General features: G+C 41.3%; 1 protein-coding gene across 1 annotated transcript in view; it reads left to right on the forward strand.

The window, feature by feature from the left end:
- Window positions 1-2,346: 2,346 nt before the first annotated feature.
- pxdc1b (PX domain containing 1b) overlaps window positions 2,347-15,636 on the forward strand; it is a 31,478-nt gene continuing 18,188 nt past the window's right edge. Inside the window, exons 1-3 of the mRNA XM_081352223.1 lie at window positions 2,347-3,321; window positions 14,005-14,096; window positions 14,273-14,387. Of these exons, the coding sequence (XP_081208349.1) occupies window positions 3,072-3,321; window positions 14,005-14,096; window positions 14,273-14,387 (457 nt within the window). The 5' untranslated portion in view covers window positions 2,347-3,071. The remainder of the gene's footprint in view (window positions 3,322-14,004; window positions 14,097-14,272; window positions 14,388-15,636) is intronic.

Here is a 15,636-nt window from a genome sequence, read left to right on the forward strand (position 1 = left end):
GGCCAAAATTATGTGAAAAGTTTTTGGTCAATTTTTTTTTTAAAATGTTGGAAAGAGGAATGCTAATATATTAATATTACGAATATATTACCTGGTGTTAATCCATCCAGGGGCAATGTCAGCTCTGTCTTGCCAGGTACAGGATCTTCTCAGCATAGATGGGTAGCCATGTTTCAAACAACGTTGATGCAGCATCCCAATGCAGGACAAGAAAGTTCTGTGCAATCTATAAAATGGAAAACACATTTTTAAAACCAATTCAATGTAGCACACTAATAAAACGTTTTAAACAATGCATCCTCATATTCAAGATCATATTTCCCTATATTCAAGATCATATTTCCCTATACCTACCATGCCTTTGGTCATCAGGCGAGGGAACTCTTCGAGGATCTGATCGATGGTCCAATTGTAGTCCCTAATCCACTTGGCCCTGTAGACTGCGTGTTCTGCATGTAAGTTAGGTCTCTATCTGGCTGAGGGGCTGAGATTTGTTTCTCAACCATTTAATCTGTGACGCACGTTCGTCTGATATGGTACATTCTGTAAAAAAGAACAAAGTTGTCAGTCACTGAAATATGATTGTTTTGCTTCATCAAATAATTATTCCATTTAATAATTACCTGGTATGAGAGCCCTTGCAAGAGCGCCATCAACTTAAGTTATACAAAATATAGAGAAAACAATCCTCCCTCTCTACAATTCATATGACAAATTGCATAAAGTTACATGTAAATTGTCTATGTTTTTACTGCACAACAATATTTGTGGATGCTCACTGCATAGGGCACAGAAATATATTATATATTTCTTAATGTTACAGGCCCCGCGCAGAAGGCCAAGTAACGTTAGAGAGACAGTTCTGCAAAATAAGTGCATCCGATCTTTATATGTATACATAACTTAAACCAAACACAAATAAAAGTAAACTCATAATGAACACTATAACCTTGTAACTGGAGTCAATTTGAATCGAATTAAACGCATTTCACAATAACCTCGTGTGTTACACAGCGTTCACAAAATGGCGGACAGTCTGCATAGACCTATATTCAACATATTCACAACCCCGAACGTCATTAACGTTACCCGAAATATCTGCGGTATGAACATATACATTTACATTACAGTGCATATTATCAAGTTGTTGTAACAATAGTACCTGCAAAATAACAGGACAAATTGATGAAACAGGAGACACCGCGTCACGTCGCACCAAATCCTCAGAAGATGTGAGGGGGCGCAGGCGCACACAGAGTCCTCCTTTCAGTTTTCAAAATTGTCCCGGTTTCTCACCACAAAAGACTATTCTTACACTAATCCTGTAATGATTTACTTTCAAGTCCCACATCTCCACATAAATAAAAATAAACTTTTGCTTAATGTATAATACCTTACAAAAATGTAATTCAGACCAAATAAGCAGGCTATCCGTGCTGATAACGGCTAAATGGCTAACGTTAGCTACGTTGTTAGCCAAACCAACCAACTAGCCTCGACATCGACAATATACAGATAGTAACGTTAATTTAATAGGTAACGCAACACAGACAATGTGAATTAGACATGTAGTGTACACATACCTTTTATTATTTGTTTGCCTCGGTGCGGTGGATGATCAGTCAGGTTCTCTGCTGTGACGAGCGCTCGGTGTGTGGACTCTGTGACGATATGATGACGTTCGAAGCACAAACAACCAACGTGCTGGGTCAAACGATAGGCTATAATGTTGGGTTGATGGATTTTGACTCAACACATGAGTTGCACAAAATAACCCAACTTCCATAAATAACCCATAATGGGTAAAGAATTTCATAACCCAGCGGTTGGGTAGATTAAATAACCCAGAATTTTTAAAAAAAAAATACCCAACTTCTATATAAATAACCCATAATGGGTAAAGAATTTCATAACCCAGCGGTTGGGTAGATTAAATAACCCAGCATTTAAAAAAAAATACCCAACTTCCATATAAATAACCCATAATGGGTAAAGAATTTCATAACCCAGCGGTTGGGTAGATTAAATAACCCAGCATTTTTTAGAGTGATAGAATCTTGCTGTACATAAAGCAAGATTGATTTTATATTGTTTCTATGTTGATTCAATGTTAAATAAGTGATTTAATTATGGTTGAAATAATATTGATTTTATGACCATATTGATTGATTTTTCATCGTTGAAATAACATTATTTCAGGGTGCAAACCTGATGAAAAATCAATGTTAAATTTCAACATTGATTCAATGATCTTTTGGTTAATACATTAACATTGATTCAATGTAGATTCAATGTTGGTCTGCTATCTGGGTATAGGCCTACTTCCCAAATATAGAGCACATGCTCACAGAATGACGTTCATTGGGTGTGAGTGTTAGTCTCTCTCTCTCTCTCTCTCTCTCTCTCTCTCTCTCTCTCTCTCTCTCTCTCTCTCTCTCTGATGTGAATTCCTCGCATAGCGCTTTGTGTGGAAGTGAATGAGAAGGAAGGAGGGGTGAAGACGCAACTTCTGCCAATAGAAGGAAACGCTGTCTTTTTTATGTCTCAAACTCTCGGCCTGTTTTCGGCGTCTGTTATTCACTCTGTTACTCTCAGCTGAGTGAATATGGATTTTTCTGTGATTAATAACATCTAATGGTAATGGGACTAAATAGGCTCTGTTGCCGATGCGTAGACGGCAGCTGTCGCAATCCGTTAAGTTGCATTAGACATTTAGAAGAACGCGTAAACTTTTTGATGGATAGATGTGCGTAATTTAGTATAACACGCGCGACGTTTTGGCAACTACCCACCACGCGAAAGAAAAACAGAAAAAAAGGACTACAGAAATGTTTAGGATAATATTTTAACTATATACTATTAGCGCTATTATTGCATATCCGTCTGCCACGTTTGAAGAGGTAAACGAATCGAAACCTTCCTTTAAAGTTCCTTTAAAGGCTTTTTTTTATGCGAACTCGTCTTAACCGGTACATTTGTGGTTTCCCCCTCAAACACGTCAATTTGAGCGACTTAAATGCTGTTGAAGTTGAGCAGAACGTCCACAGAATGCTGGAGTGAAGGCACTGAAGATGGCATCGGCGATTTTTGAGGGCACATCCCTGGTGAACATGTTCGTGAAGGATTGTTGGGTTAACGGGATCCGCAGGATCATCATTAGAGGAGATGAAGAGGAGTTCTTTGAAATAAGGACTGAATGGTCAGACAGAAACATTCTTTACCTGCACAGAAGCTCCTCGGATTTGGGAAGACTTTTAAAAAGACTCCTGGAGTGTTTCCCCGAAGACAGACGAGATTTATCAAAGTGTCCTCTGATAGTAGGTGGGTGCGAAGTGTTATTATGAATAAAGTGCAATCAGTTCTACTTTACCAACTTTATTCTATTCTATTCTATTCTATTCTATTCTATTCTATTCTATTCTATTCTATAGCCTACCTCTTAACATCATTTGTGTTGACTGCTACTGTCACTACATTTTAAAAGAGCAAATTGATACTTTTACTCAGATGTATCTTCTTCAAACCCTTTTCTTATCTGAGATTGCAAAGCTAAAAAAAAAAAAAAAAAAAAAAAAAAAATCAGCCAAAATAAGATATGCGGATCATTCATATCCAGTTCGCGAATGAATGTTGCTCAATACCATTTCTTTTAATCTGTCATTGATCTGAATGATTCATTCTAATCAATTTCTATTTATTCAACTCTACCATGCTGTCCTGTTCCTCTCAACTCAACTATTCATGTTTACTCTATATACTCTGTATCACTCCATAATCTAGACTATTCTACTCTATTGTACTTTACAGTGCTCTGTTTTTCTCTTTTCTGCTCTATATCCTATACTCTATACGAAAGTAGAGTTGGATATTCTGCTATTTCTACCAGTTTAAAATTGCTTCTGTTGGTTTAACAATGTAGTAAGTTTTTTTCAGCTATATTAAATAATATTTTTGTCTAGAATAAAACCAGTTAATTTAGCACATATTAAGGTAACCTGACAATGGATATTGTGTTCTAATTTCAAAATTAAGATTTTTTTCCACCAGAAAAGACCCACCCGGAAGCAAACACTTTTTTTTTTTAGGGACAAGGTTCAAGTATTCAGCTTAATAATTCACACTGGACTAGATACAGTGACACACAAATCAGACCTATCATGTGGCTCCTTGCTGTCTGAAACATATGAGTCAGTGACTAGCTTTCTGAATATAGAGCAGTTTTTTTTTTTTTTTGATTTCACATTCCAAGACAGGCCATACACAATACTTTTGGGATTAAATTGTTAAATCAGGCTTAAATTACAATGGAAACCTACATAACTGCATTACTGCTGAATAACTGCAGTGCTAAAAATTCAAATTGGCCCAAACTGTAACTGTACCATGAGGCACTTAAAAATGAGTCGTACATCTATAGATCAGCTATGATGCAATTGGGTCAGCTTTCTTTCCTCAGCAGTGTCCTCTCATACAAGAATTTGTGATCAGTTTTGACAGATATCTTCATTGTGCAAGATGAGATGACTGTTAGGTTTGTCTCATTGTGAAACTGTGGAAAATTGTATGGTTCATGTTTTTGTGTGTTAAAGATATACCATCAGTTTGCAATGTTAAACTGCTTAATATAGATAATCACACTGCGTTTAACACAGTCAAATGACACGCAGAACTCTTTTAACCAGACATTTCAGACTAGCGTGATTGTGTGACATGGTATCTAGACAAATGGCACCCAGGGATTTGTGGCTGGCATGCCATTCAATGTTGGCGTGATGCCTAGCACATGTCATCTTGTTTTGGGTTGGTGATTTTGGCTTTGTCTGTAGCCTCTGAAGCAGAGTCGGTCTTGGAAACCATGTGCCAAAGGGCTTTTATATTGTGGCTGCAATGCCTGACCTTTATCCCTCAGACAGAAATAAGCATTCACAACCTTTGAAAACAAAATCACCGGCACCCTGGAAACAAGACAAGAAGGAAATTACTCACTTCCTGAATATTTACCCTTTTCACACCTCTTTCACTGCTTTTTTTGTACCTTTTTCTTTATGGTGATGTGGTGAAGATGTTATTGGATCCAGAGTTTGTGTCTGACAGTGCTGCTTATGCTTTATGTTTGTGTTAGTGTTGTACACTGTTCAGTCTGTACATTTTACACCCTCTCTTCACGTCCATTCCAGTACAATCCCTGTATGCTTGAGGTTCAATTTGCATAATGATTTAGAAGTTTAAAAATTGCCTAGCACTAGCACTGATTGGACACTTAACCTCTTTGGCTATTTCTTGGCTCAATCTTTTGATTCCACTGACCCACTGCTTGTTTTTGAGTGAAAGAAAAAAAAAACTAAAAAAAACCCATAATTTTCGCAGCAAGTGAGACGTATCTGTCATGTCATTATGAGGCTGATGCTGTAAGGGGCACCTCCTAAATTTAGCCCCCCTGTGGCATCCGTGACCACACACACACATGCACACAGAACACACACCACTGATACTTCAAATCCAGCTTATTGAGTTCAGTTGTTTGTTTGCGAAGGGATTTTTGCCTTGTGGATGATAAAAAAAAAAAAATCCCATAGACTTACATTGATTGATGGATCAAAGCCATATCTAGGGTACAGAATGTTAGTCTTGGAGGTGGGAAACCAGGTTGGTATAATGCAACCGTCATTAACAACCATCCAGAACTCCTTAGCAATCAGCTAATTTAGCAACTGCAAAACATCATCATATATACTTACAGCTCTGTGAAAAATTAATTATCTCCACGAGTGATTGCAATACCGCTTGAGTATGTTTTGTGTATTCTTATAGAAATATATGGGGCAAAATACATATAATTATACACGATACGTTTTTAAAAATGTGTTGGGGGAAAATTACATCTTTGATGAGATAATAATTCGCTGCTGTTGCGCTACTCACCGTAAAACACAAAAAATAACACTGTCAGCAGGTTTGAAGCCGCAATAAAAACATTCTAATAACATGCCATTTGCAATGGACTCTGATGTAATGTATTACTGTTTTGTTTTTTACTTTCGTGAAAATGTAAAATTATTCCAGTGAGCTAACCTTACTATCTAGTGTAATAAATGACTATAGTTTAGAACACATGATTACATTTATGCAAAGTTGAAAGACTCCACTTATATACATTTTTTCCATTTGAAAACATTAGAGCTTGTCAATTTATTTTAAGTGGGTAGGACTGTCGCCTCCCAGCAAGAAGGTCCCAGGTTAGAGCCCGGCTGAGCCAGGAGTCCTTTCTGTGTGGAGTTTGCATGTTCTCCCTGTGTCAGCGTGGGTTTCCTCCGGGTGCTCCGATGTCCCCCACAGTCCAAAGACATGCATGTTAGGAGGATTGGATATGCCAAATTGTATTGAGTGTGAATGTGTCCAGGACTAGTGCTGGGTTTTGTCAACAAGGGCATCCGGCATGAAAAAACCTGTTCCAAATCAAAACGTGTGTTTGAAGCGTTCATAGCAAATGTGTGGGAATAACGCTAGGAAGATGATGAATATTTTTGTTGCAATATTTTTATTGTTGTGATATGAAGATGAAATTAATCAATAACAGAAAAAAAACCTGTAACCTTGTTCTGCATTTCAGTTATTGGACATAAAAACAAACAAATAATGTATTAGAAAAACATTATCGGTCAATACATTTAATGTGCTAACAGCTAACCAGAACACCCTGGAAACCATAGAGTTTTGTATTGATATTTGTATCAACAGACTTGGTAGATTTTTTTTTTTTTTACTTGACAACAGATTAATTTCTTAAAATAGTTTTGTACTTGTTATCAGTTGTTAGCCAAAACCTTTAGAAATGTAGCTTTACTTCTCTTACTCAATCTTTGTGATTTTATCAAAGTCTGCTTTTGCTGTTGCAAACATGCATCTAGATAACGCACTGCAAAAATGTGCAACAGTCCCAACATGGCTATGTAGATAATGTGTTAATGGTTTACAGATTAATCAACATGAACAGACATGACTAGATATTTTTGCTTTTATTTCTCTTTTTCTGCACCAGACAGAGTTTTGTTTTGTTGTTATCAGTTCTTGAGTTTAGTACATCTGCTAGAGTGACCTGCTTGCTTAGCCACATCATGCTGAGTGTTTACAACAGCATCATACACTGAATAATGTATATATCTAAATTATGTTATATTATAGTGTTATATTGTGTCTGAGGGGCAGTTTGGAAAATGTGAATGCTGGTTTGGGTAGATTATCAATGAACTCAGTGAAAGACCAGGTGTCAAAATGGTTTCCCCCATATGTTTGGTGTGTATTAACACATGGCTCCTCTTTTGTTATTCATATGGAAACAGTTTAAACCAAACTGTGGCAAAATGGAAATGGATCAGATATGTGCTCTTTCCCCATAGGGAGAATGTTGACGGTAGAGAGCTTGAGATTGTCTTTTTAAACACACAAACACAGCAATCTTTATATAGGCTTTAATCTTTATCCCACAGGAAACGGACACTTCCACAGCAAATCCTGACAGGAAGAACACCGGAAGAGCATGGATATCTATTCCAGCAAGCTGGATTAAGTCAAATTTTAGCTGGTGTCTTGTTTGGGAAAGAGCAATTTCTTCCTTAAGCATCTCATATTTTCCTGAATATGGATGATTTACTGCAACATGAATGTTGTTGTGCATCTGTCTTGACTCATTTTGCTTAAGTGTTATCACATCTGTAAGTCTAAAGAGCTCAGTTCCCTTTCGAAAGGGAACTCTACACTACGTCAGAATGACGCTATGGGGAACGCCTCAGGCGTGACAGGTGTCTGAAATAAATATCAACTCACGTCAATTATGTTGACCGGCGACAGCCCGTGAATCATCAGCTTGATTGATTAACGCGCAACCTGGATGTATAAAGGGAAGCCTTGCATACATGACAACATCTTTTCGTCTTCAGGGACTGTTTGTCTGTATTGAGAATATCGCTGAAGCGCGCGGGAGGCTCTCGAGAGAGCCTCTTGTGCAAACTGTGAGCGTTTTTTATTTAAAAATGCTCCGCTTTCGCGGATCCTTTTCTCGAGGGAGGAGGGTTCAGCATCTGAGCTGTGGTGCGTGCGATCTGTGAAACAATACTGTTTGGGTACGAGGCGTTCACAGTCAGTTCCTAAGGGTGCTGGCAGTGTTCATTAAGAAATATCTCGGCGCGCGTGAGAAAGAAAAAATCCGTGCGCTGTCGGATGTTTCAACCTCGCACCTGTTGACTTTCTTCTCGAGGGATGAAAGCCATATATTTTTTTTAACGGCTCTTTTCTCGCGCTTGCCGAGGCAGTGTGTAGATTACGAGAACGTATAAATGTTAAAACAGTATTGTCTGGTGAGTATGGCTGCATTTAATTCTATGAATTAAAATGATGGAATATTATCTGACTTTTAAGAAGTTAGATATTTAGTAATTCAGCCTATCATCCAGATCGCGTTATCCAGTGTTTTTGGCTGCATTTTAATTTAAAAATAAGCAGTGAACAAAAAGAGCAGGTGTAATTCTGGTCTTTTTGTAAAATGTGAAACTAACATATTTCTGTTTCTTTTCAGACCACATCTCCTGTTTTAGAGTCTGGGGCAAAATGGTTTGGGAGTAAATCTAAAGATTTTTTTTTGATGGTCAGGTAGTAGGTCTTAACAGGCCTCCTTGACCAGACAGTCCCCATTTTGCAACCGGACAGTGCTTGGGCCTCCCTGAGGTGAGCTCCCAGGAATTGACTGTCAAGGAGTAATGTGGTTATCAGGTTATAGGCCTCACTAGGCCTTCCTGAATATGAGCTTCCACATACTATGGTTAAATGAGCTCCCACATATTATGGTTATCAGGTCATAGGCCTCACTAGGCCTTCCTGAATATGAGCTCCCACATACTGTGGTTATCAAGTTATAGGCCGCTCCAGGCCTTCTTGAATATAGCTCCCATATAATGTGGTTATCAGGTCATAGGCCTCACTAGGCCTTCCTGAAAATGAGCTCCCACATACTGTGGTTGAATATGAGCTCCCACATTCTGTGGTTATCAAGTTATAGGCCTCACCAGGCCTTCTTGAATATAGCTCCCATATAATGTAGTTATCAGGTCATAGGCCTCACTAGGCCTTCCTGAAAATGAGCTCCCACATACTGTGGTTGAATATGAGCTCCCACATTCTGTGGTTATCAAGTTATAGGCCTCACCAGGCCTTCTTGAATATGAGCTCCCACATACTGTGATATGAGCTCCCACATTCTGTGGTTATCAAGTTATAGGCTTCACCAAGCCTTCTTGAATATGAGCTCCCACATACTGTGGTTATCAGGTCATAGGCCTCACCAGGCCTTCCTGAGTATGAGCTCCCACATACTGTGGTTGAATATGAGCTCCCACATACTGTGGTTGAATATGAGCTCCCACATACTGTGGTTATCAGGTCAGAGGCCTCACCAGGCCTTCCTGGTTATGAGCTTCCACATGTCAGGTTACAGGCCTCACCGGCCTTCCTGAATGTGAGCTCCCACATACTGTGGTAATCAGGTTACAGGCCTCATCAGGCCTTCCTGGTTATGAGCTCCCACATACTGTGGTCGCCAGGTTACAGGCCTCATCCGGCCTTCCTGGTTATGAGCTCCCACATACTGAGATATCAGGTTACAGGCCTTACTAGGCCTTCCTGAATATGAGCTCCCATACACGGTGGTCGCCACGTTACAGGCCTCGCCAGGCCTTCCTGGTGCTGGGCTTCTACATGTCAGGTTGCAGGCCTCACCCGGCCTTCCTGAATATGAGCTCCCACATACTGTGGTCATCAGGTTACAGGCCTCATCCGGCCTTCCTGGTTATGAGCTCCCACATACTGTAGTCGCCAGGTTATAGGCCTCACCAGGCCTTCTTGGTTAGGAGTTTTTCACATGTCAGGTTTCGGGCCTCGCCGGCCTTCCTGAATGTGAGCTCCCTCATACTGTGGTTGTACATGAGCTCCCACATACTGTAGTCGCCAGGTTATAGGCCTCACAGGCCTTCTTGGTTAGGAGTTTTCACATGTCAGGTTTCGGGCCTCGCCGGCCTTCCTGAATGTGAGCTCCTACATACTGTGAGCTTCCACTTACTGTGGTTATCAAGTTATAGGCCTTACCAGGCCTTCTTGATTATGAGCTCCCACATACTGTGGTTGAATATGAGCTCCCACATTCTGTGGTTATCAAGTTTTAGGCCTCACCAGGCCTTCTTGAATATGAGCTCCCACATACTGTGGTTATCAGGTCATAGGCCTCACTAGGCCTTCCTGAGTATAGCTCTCACATACTGTGGTTGAATATGAGCTCCCACATTCTGTGGTTATCAAGTTTTAGGCCTCACCAGGCCTTCTTGAATATGAGCCTCCACATTCTATGGTTATCAGGTCAGAGGCCTCACCAGGCCTTCCTGAATGAGAGCTTCCACATATTTTGGTTGAATATGAGCTCCCACATGCTGTGGTTGTCAGGTCACAGGCCTCACTAGGCCTTCCTGAGTATGAGCTCCCACATACTGTGGTTGAATATGAGCTCCCACATACTGTAGTTGCCAGGTTATAGGCCTCACCAGGCCTTCCTGGTTACGAGCCTCCACATGTCAGGTTACAGGCCTCATCGGCCTTCCTGAATGTGAGCTCTTACATACTGTGGTCATCAGGTTACAGGCCTCATCTGGCCTTCCTGGTTATGAGCTCCCACATTCTGTGGTTATCAGGTCAGAGGCCTCACCAGGCCTTCCTGAGTATGAGCTCCCACATACTGTGGTTGTATATGAGCTCCCACATACTGTAGTCGCCAGGTTATAGGCCTCACCAGGCCTTCTTGGATAGGAGCCTTCACATGTCCGGTTACAGGCCTCGCCGGCCTTCCTGAATGTGAGCTCCTACATGCTGTGAGCTTCCACTTACTGTGATTATCAAGTTATAGGCCTCACCAGGCCTTCTTGAATTTGAGCTCCCACGTGCGGTGGTCGTTAGGTCACAGGCCTCACCGGCCTTCCTGAGTTTTAACCTTCCACAATTAGTGGTCACCAGGCTTTAGGCCTCTGCAGCCTTCCTGGTTATGAGTTCTTTCATGTCAGGTGGCAGGCCTCACCAGGCCTTACTGAATGAGAACTCCCACGGATTGTGTCTATCAGGTTGCAGGCTTCTTCTGGCTTTCCTGATTATAGGTTCCCACGTACGGTGGTTCCCTGGTTACAGGCCTCACCAGGCCTTCCTGGGTTTGAGCTTTTACATGTCAGGTTACAGGCCTCATCCGGCCTTCCCGAATGTGGGCTCACACATACTGTGTTTTTAGAGTGATGAAGTACAAGCAAACCTTTACTTCATTCCTTTTTGGTACATACGTTCCGTACCTTTTTTAAACCATGCTTATGGTAAGTCACACGACTTATGTCTTGTGTATTTTCTAAATCCATTTTCTATGGTAAGGGTCATGCGCGTATCGCTTCTGTCCCTTCCTATGTGGCTCAGACCCTGGTCTTACTTCCTGTCGTCACTTTATTACGACAGATGTTTTTCTCTAGCTAACTTCCACATTCTGATGAGCTCCCACACACTGTGGTCACCGTGTTACAGGCCTCACCGGCCTTCCCGAGTATGAGCTCCCACATGCTGTGGTCGCCAGGTTAGAGGCCTCATCAGGCCTTCTTGGGTTCAGAATGGCTAAGTACATGCACTTTCTTTCATGTACTTTCTATTTCCATTTTTTATGGTAAGGGTTGTGCGCTGTACGCTTTATTCCCTTTCTGAAAGTGAGCTCCCACATCCTGTGGTCGCCAGGTTAGAGGCCTCACCGGCCTTCCTGATATGAGCTCCCACATGATGTGGTCGCCAGGTTAGAGGCCTCACCGGCCTTCCTGATATGAGCTCCCACATGTTGTGGTTGCCAGGTCAGAGGCCTCACCGGCCTTCCTGAAGGTAAGCTCCCACATATTGTGGTTGAATACAAGCTCCCCCATGTTGTGGTCGCCAGGTTAGAGGTCCTACCAGGCCTTCCTGGAGGTAGCTCCCTTTAGGCCCTCACAGGCCTCCTCAGTGTTTTGAAACACAAACACTGGGTAGATCCATGGATCGAGTAGAGAGACTCCCCTCGCTGGCAAGGGTTGTAAAGCACTATGCTGAGTCATACTCTCCAGGATGTCCCGTCTCTGAGATCCGGGCTGAGTGGTTCACTGCCTGTTCTGCAGTCCCTCGGGTTGGATGCCTTAAGGCAAGTGTCCAGAGGCTCTGTCTTCAGACAGACAGGAAGTGGCCAGACTCTAGTGTCTTATGTAGTGACACCAGGTCAGGCCTGCCTGGTGGTATTTCAGGTGGCACGCTCCCCTGAATAGTGACTGGCTGGGAGTCCCCTGGGCCCCCTAGCCACACTCCCTAGAAGGGACCCCTTCTTTTGGAAGCTGTGGTCCTAAGCCTTTGAGCTGGCCCAGATATACCCCCCATTAACTATGTTCTGGCGGTTTCTTGGTTCATTAGCTTGGGTGATGACCGGTAGGGAGTGCTGTCACTGACAGCCCGATGTGACCTAAGGGTGAGTGGTTCCAGTGTTTTCTGAATTACTGGTTCGGACAGTTGTCACTGCCTTTGGGCATGCACTCCCCTCAGCATGGTGGCGTTGGTATATCGTTCCCCATAGCGTCATTCTGACGTAGTGTAGAGTTCCCTTTCGAAAGGGAACGTGTCAGGTTACGACTGTAACCTATGTTCCCTGAGAACAGGGAACGAGACACTACGTCTTCCTGCCATGCCTCGGGGCCTGCCTGCAACAGTCCCTTCAGACGATAGGATGTTGTCATGTATGCAAGGCTTCCCTTTATACATCCAGGTTGCGCGTTAATCAATCAAGCTGATGATTCACGGGCTGTCGCCGGTCAACATAATTGACGTGAGTTGATATTTATTTCAGACACCTGTCACGCCTGAGGCGTTCCCCATAGCGTCATTCTGACGTAGTGTCTCGTTCCCTGTTCTCAGGGAACATAGGTTACAGTCGTAACCTGAGACGTTTTCTGTCCACTGTAACATTAAAGGTCAGTTATATATGATCATTACAGTGCTGTACAGTACAGTATCTTATGCTTTTTGTTTTTTAATTCCTTACAGTAAAGATTATTTTTTTTTTTTTTATTTCTGATGTGCATAAATGTGTCAAGTTAAAATAAACACGGGAAATTATTCCATATAGTTTTCTGTCAACAAGCCAAATGCCTCTAAAATATTTTCTTTCAGATGTATGATGATAATGGGAGATTTTAAAAGACACAGCATAACTCATCTAGGGCTGGTAGTCATTATGATCCAAAGGTGATTTAATGACCTTAAACCTCTATACTGCCCTTATGGGTGATGTCATCAGCATGAGACATTAGTAATGAATAGTCATTCATGAATTACAGTGTGGAGTTTTGTGGAGTCTTTCACAGCCTGAATAAGAAGAGGCCATTGTGTAAAATCTTTGTTTGTGACTAGAGATTGTGGGTGTTGTTGTCATCACCATCATCATAATTACAGCTCTGGGTTGGTCTGGATGATTAGACGTGCATTCGTCATTGTTTTCAGTATGACTTTCAGTATGAATCCATTAAAAGTAGGCTAATTAAATAGATGATATTCTGATTGATTATTGTCAATTATAGTATTGTTAATACAAAGGAGACCTTTATCAGACTTGCTCACATTTAAGTCAACCTTTTTTTAAACAAGACATGATTTTCTCTGTGGTCTCTTACATTTTATGGGGCCAGATAAAGTTGTTTTAGGTGTTGCCTGAAAGTTATATTACCACAACTTTGTCTAGACAGCACAATAATCGGAATGCTTATAAATGCAGAGGTAAAGTAGTTATTGGCCTGTTAGTGAATTAGTCAATGAGCCACATAAACTACACGGACTACAAATAAAAAATCTTGAGCTGAGGCACAGAATACTGATCTGATGTAAAAGATTCTTTGAAAGGTTGGATATGCTGATATATTTGTGCTCTCACAGGGCTTGTGAAGATTAAAGAAGCAAGAGACATTGAGACAAAGTTAAATGAAGTGGAGCGACTGTTGAAAAACACCATTAACATGCCCTGGAAGGTAAGAGATCTAACTGATGACACCAGTATAAGGAAAAAAGGGCTTGTATATTATTTAAGTGTGACTGCAACAAACAAGAAGCATGTATTGTTATTTTACTTTATTACCTGAACATCTTCCTAAATTACTTACTAAGGTCTTATCATAAGCTCATTCTAAAATGACGTTTTTCTCAGTTTTCTAGGTCAGAGGTTGTCTTAACATTCTTTGAACGCTCGCCGCTAGATCAGGTCCTGAGGAATGACAATGTCCACAAAATTCAGCCATGCTTTCAAAGTCCAGTTATTTCAGGTAGGTTTTTAATGTTAAAATGCTTGTTAATATTGATGAATATTACAATTTATACAAATTATAAGGCAAGGGCTCAATTTGATGATGGGCTTTTTATTAGTAAAAAATGAAACAAAAACAAACAAAAGCTACCCCAACGGGTACTCCAAATGCTCACCTCGTGCGCTCACAACAGACGACAAACACACAGAGGGCCCTATTTTAACGATCTGAAATGCAAGTATCAAGCGCAAAACGCAAGTAACTTTGTGGGCGGGTCTTGGGCGCTGTTGCTATTATACCGGCGGGATAAATGACTCTTGCGCCCGACGCAAATCTAAAATGGGTTGGTCTGAAGTAGCTTCATTATTCATAGGTGTGGTTTGGGCGTAACGTGAAATAAACCAATCAGAGCGTCATCTCACATTACCTTTAAGAGCAGATCTATCCATCTATCCATCTATCCATCTATCCATCTATCTATCTAAACTGCTGCGTCTGTGTGTAGATGAGAGAATCAAAGTGTATGCGCGTTGTGCACACGCTACATTGATTATGGCCCTTAAAATAGCATATGAATAACATGCGCAACGCGCCACTGACTTTAAACTGTTTTTGTTTTTTGGTCAGTGGCGGAACTGTTTTCTAAACCTGTAAAATAGCATTAGGGAACGTTTGCGGCGGAACACGCCTCCTCTTTGCGCTGAACCGCCCCGGGGAGCGCAAGCATAGATATCATATAAAGGCTAGATGTCTCGTCCGCGCTGCTGGCCAATGGAGGTCGACGTCCGCGCACGGCGGCCATCTTACGACAGGGTGCTCGCTCACTCGTAACATGGTGCATGTACTTTTAAATAACCATAACTTGATACATTTTCTACCGATTTTCAAATGGTTTGGTTTGTTATAAATGTCAGAGATGTAGCTATGAAACTGCATACATATGAAAAATTATACAAATGGACTTCCATATGAAAGAATTATAGCCACGGTAATGACGTTTGTAAGAAACCAAACCGTTTGTAAATCCGTCAAGATTTCACCAAGATAAGAGGATTTGTGTGCATGCTGATCACTCACCTTAATTCACAGAGCCCTGTAGTAAGATGGCCGCCGGTGATGCTGTAAGTGACTCCGCCTTAAGACATCTAGCCTTTATATGATCGGTGTTTCTCAATATGCGTTCTTCAGCGATCTTGCGTCCTTGTGTTCTCGTTTTACGTCATCATAACCGTCGAAGTTCAGACCCAATTCTCAAGAACGCAAGTAC

The sequence above is a fragment of the Scardinius erythrophthalmus genome (genome assembly GCF_964197995.2).
Source record: "Scardinius erythrophthalmus genome assembly, chromosome: 22".
NCBI lineage: Eukaryota > Metazoa > Chordata > Actinopteri > Cypriniformes > Leuciscidae > Scardinius > Scardinius erythrophthalmus.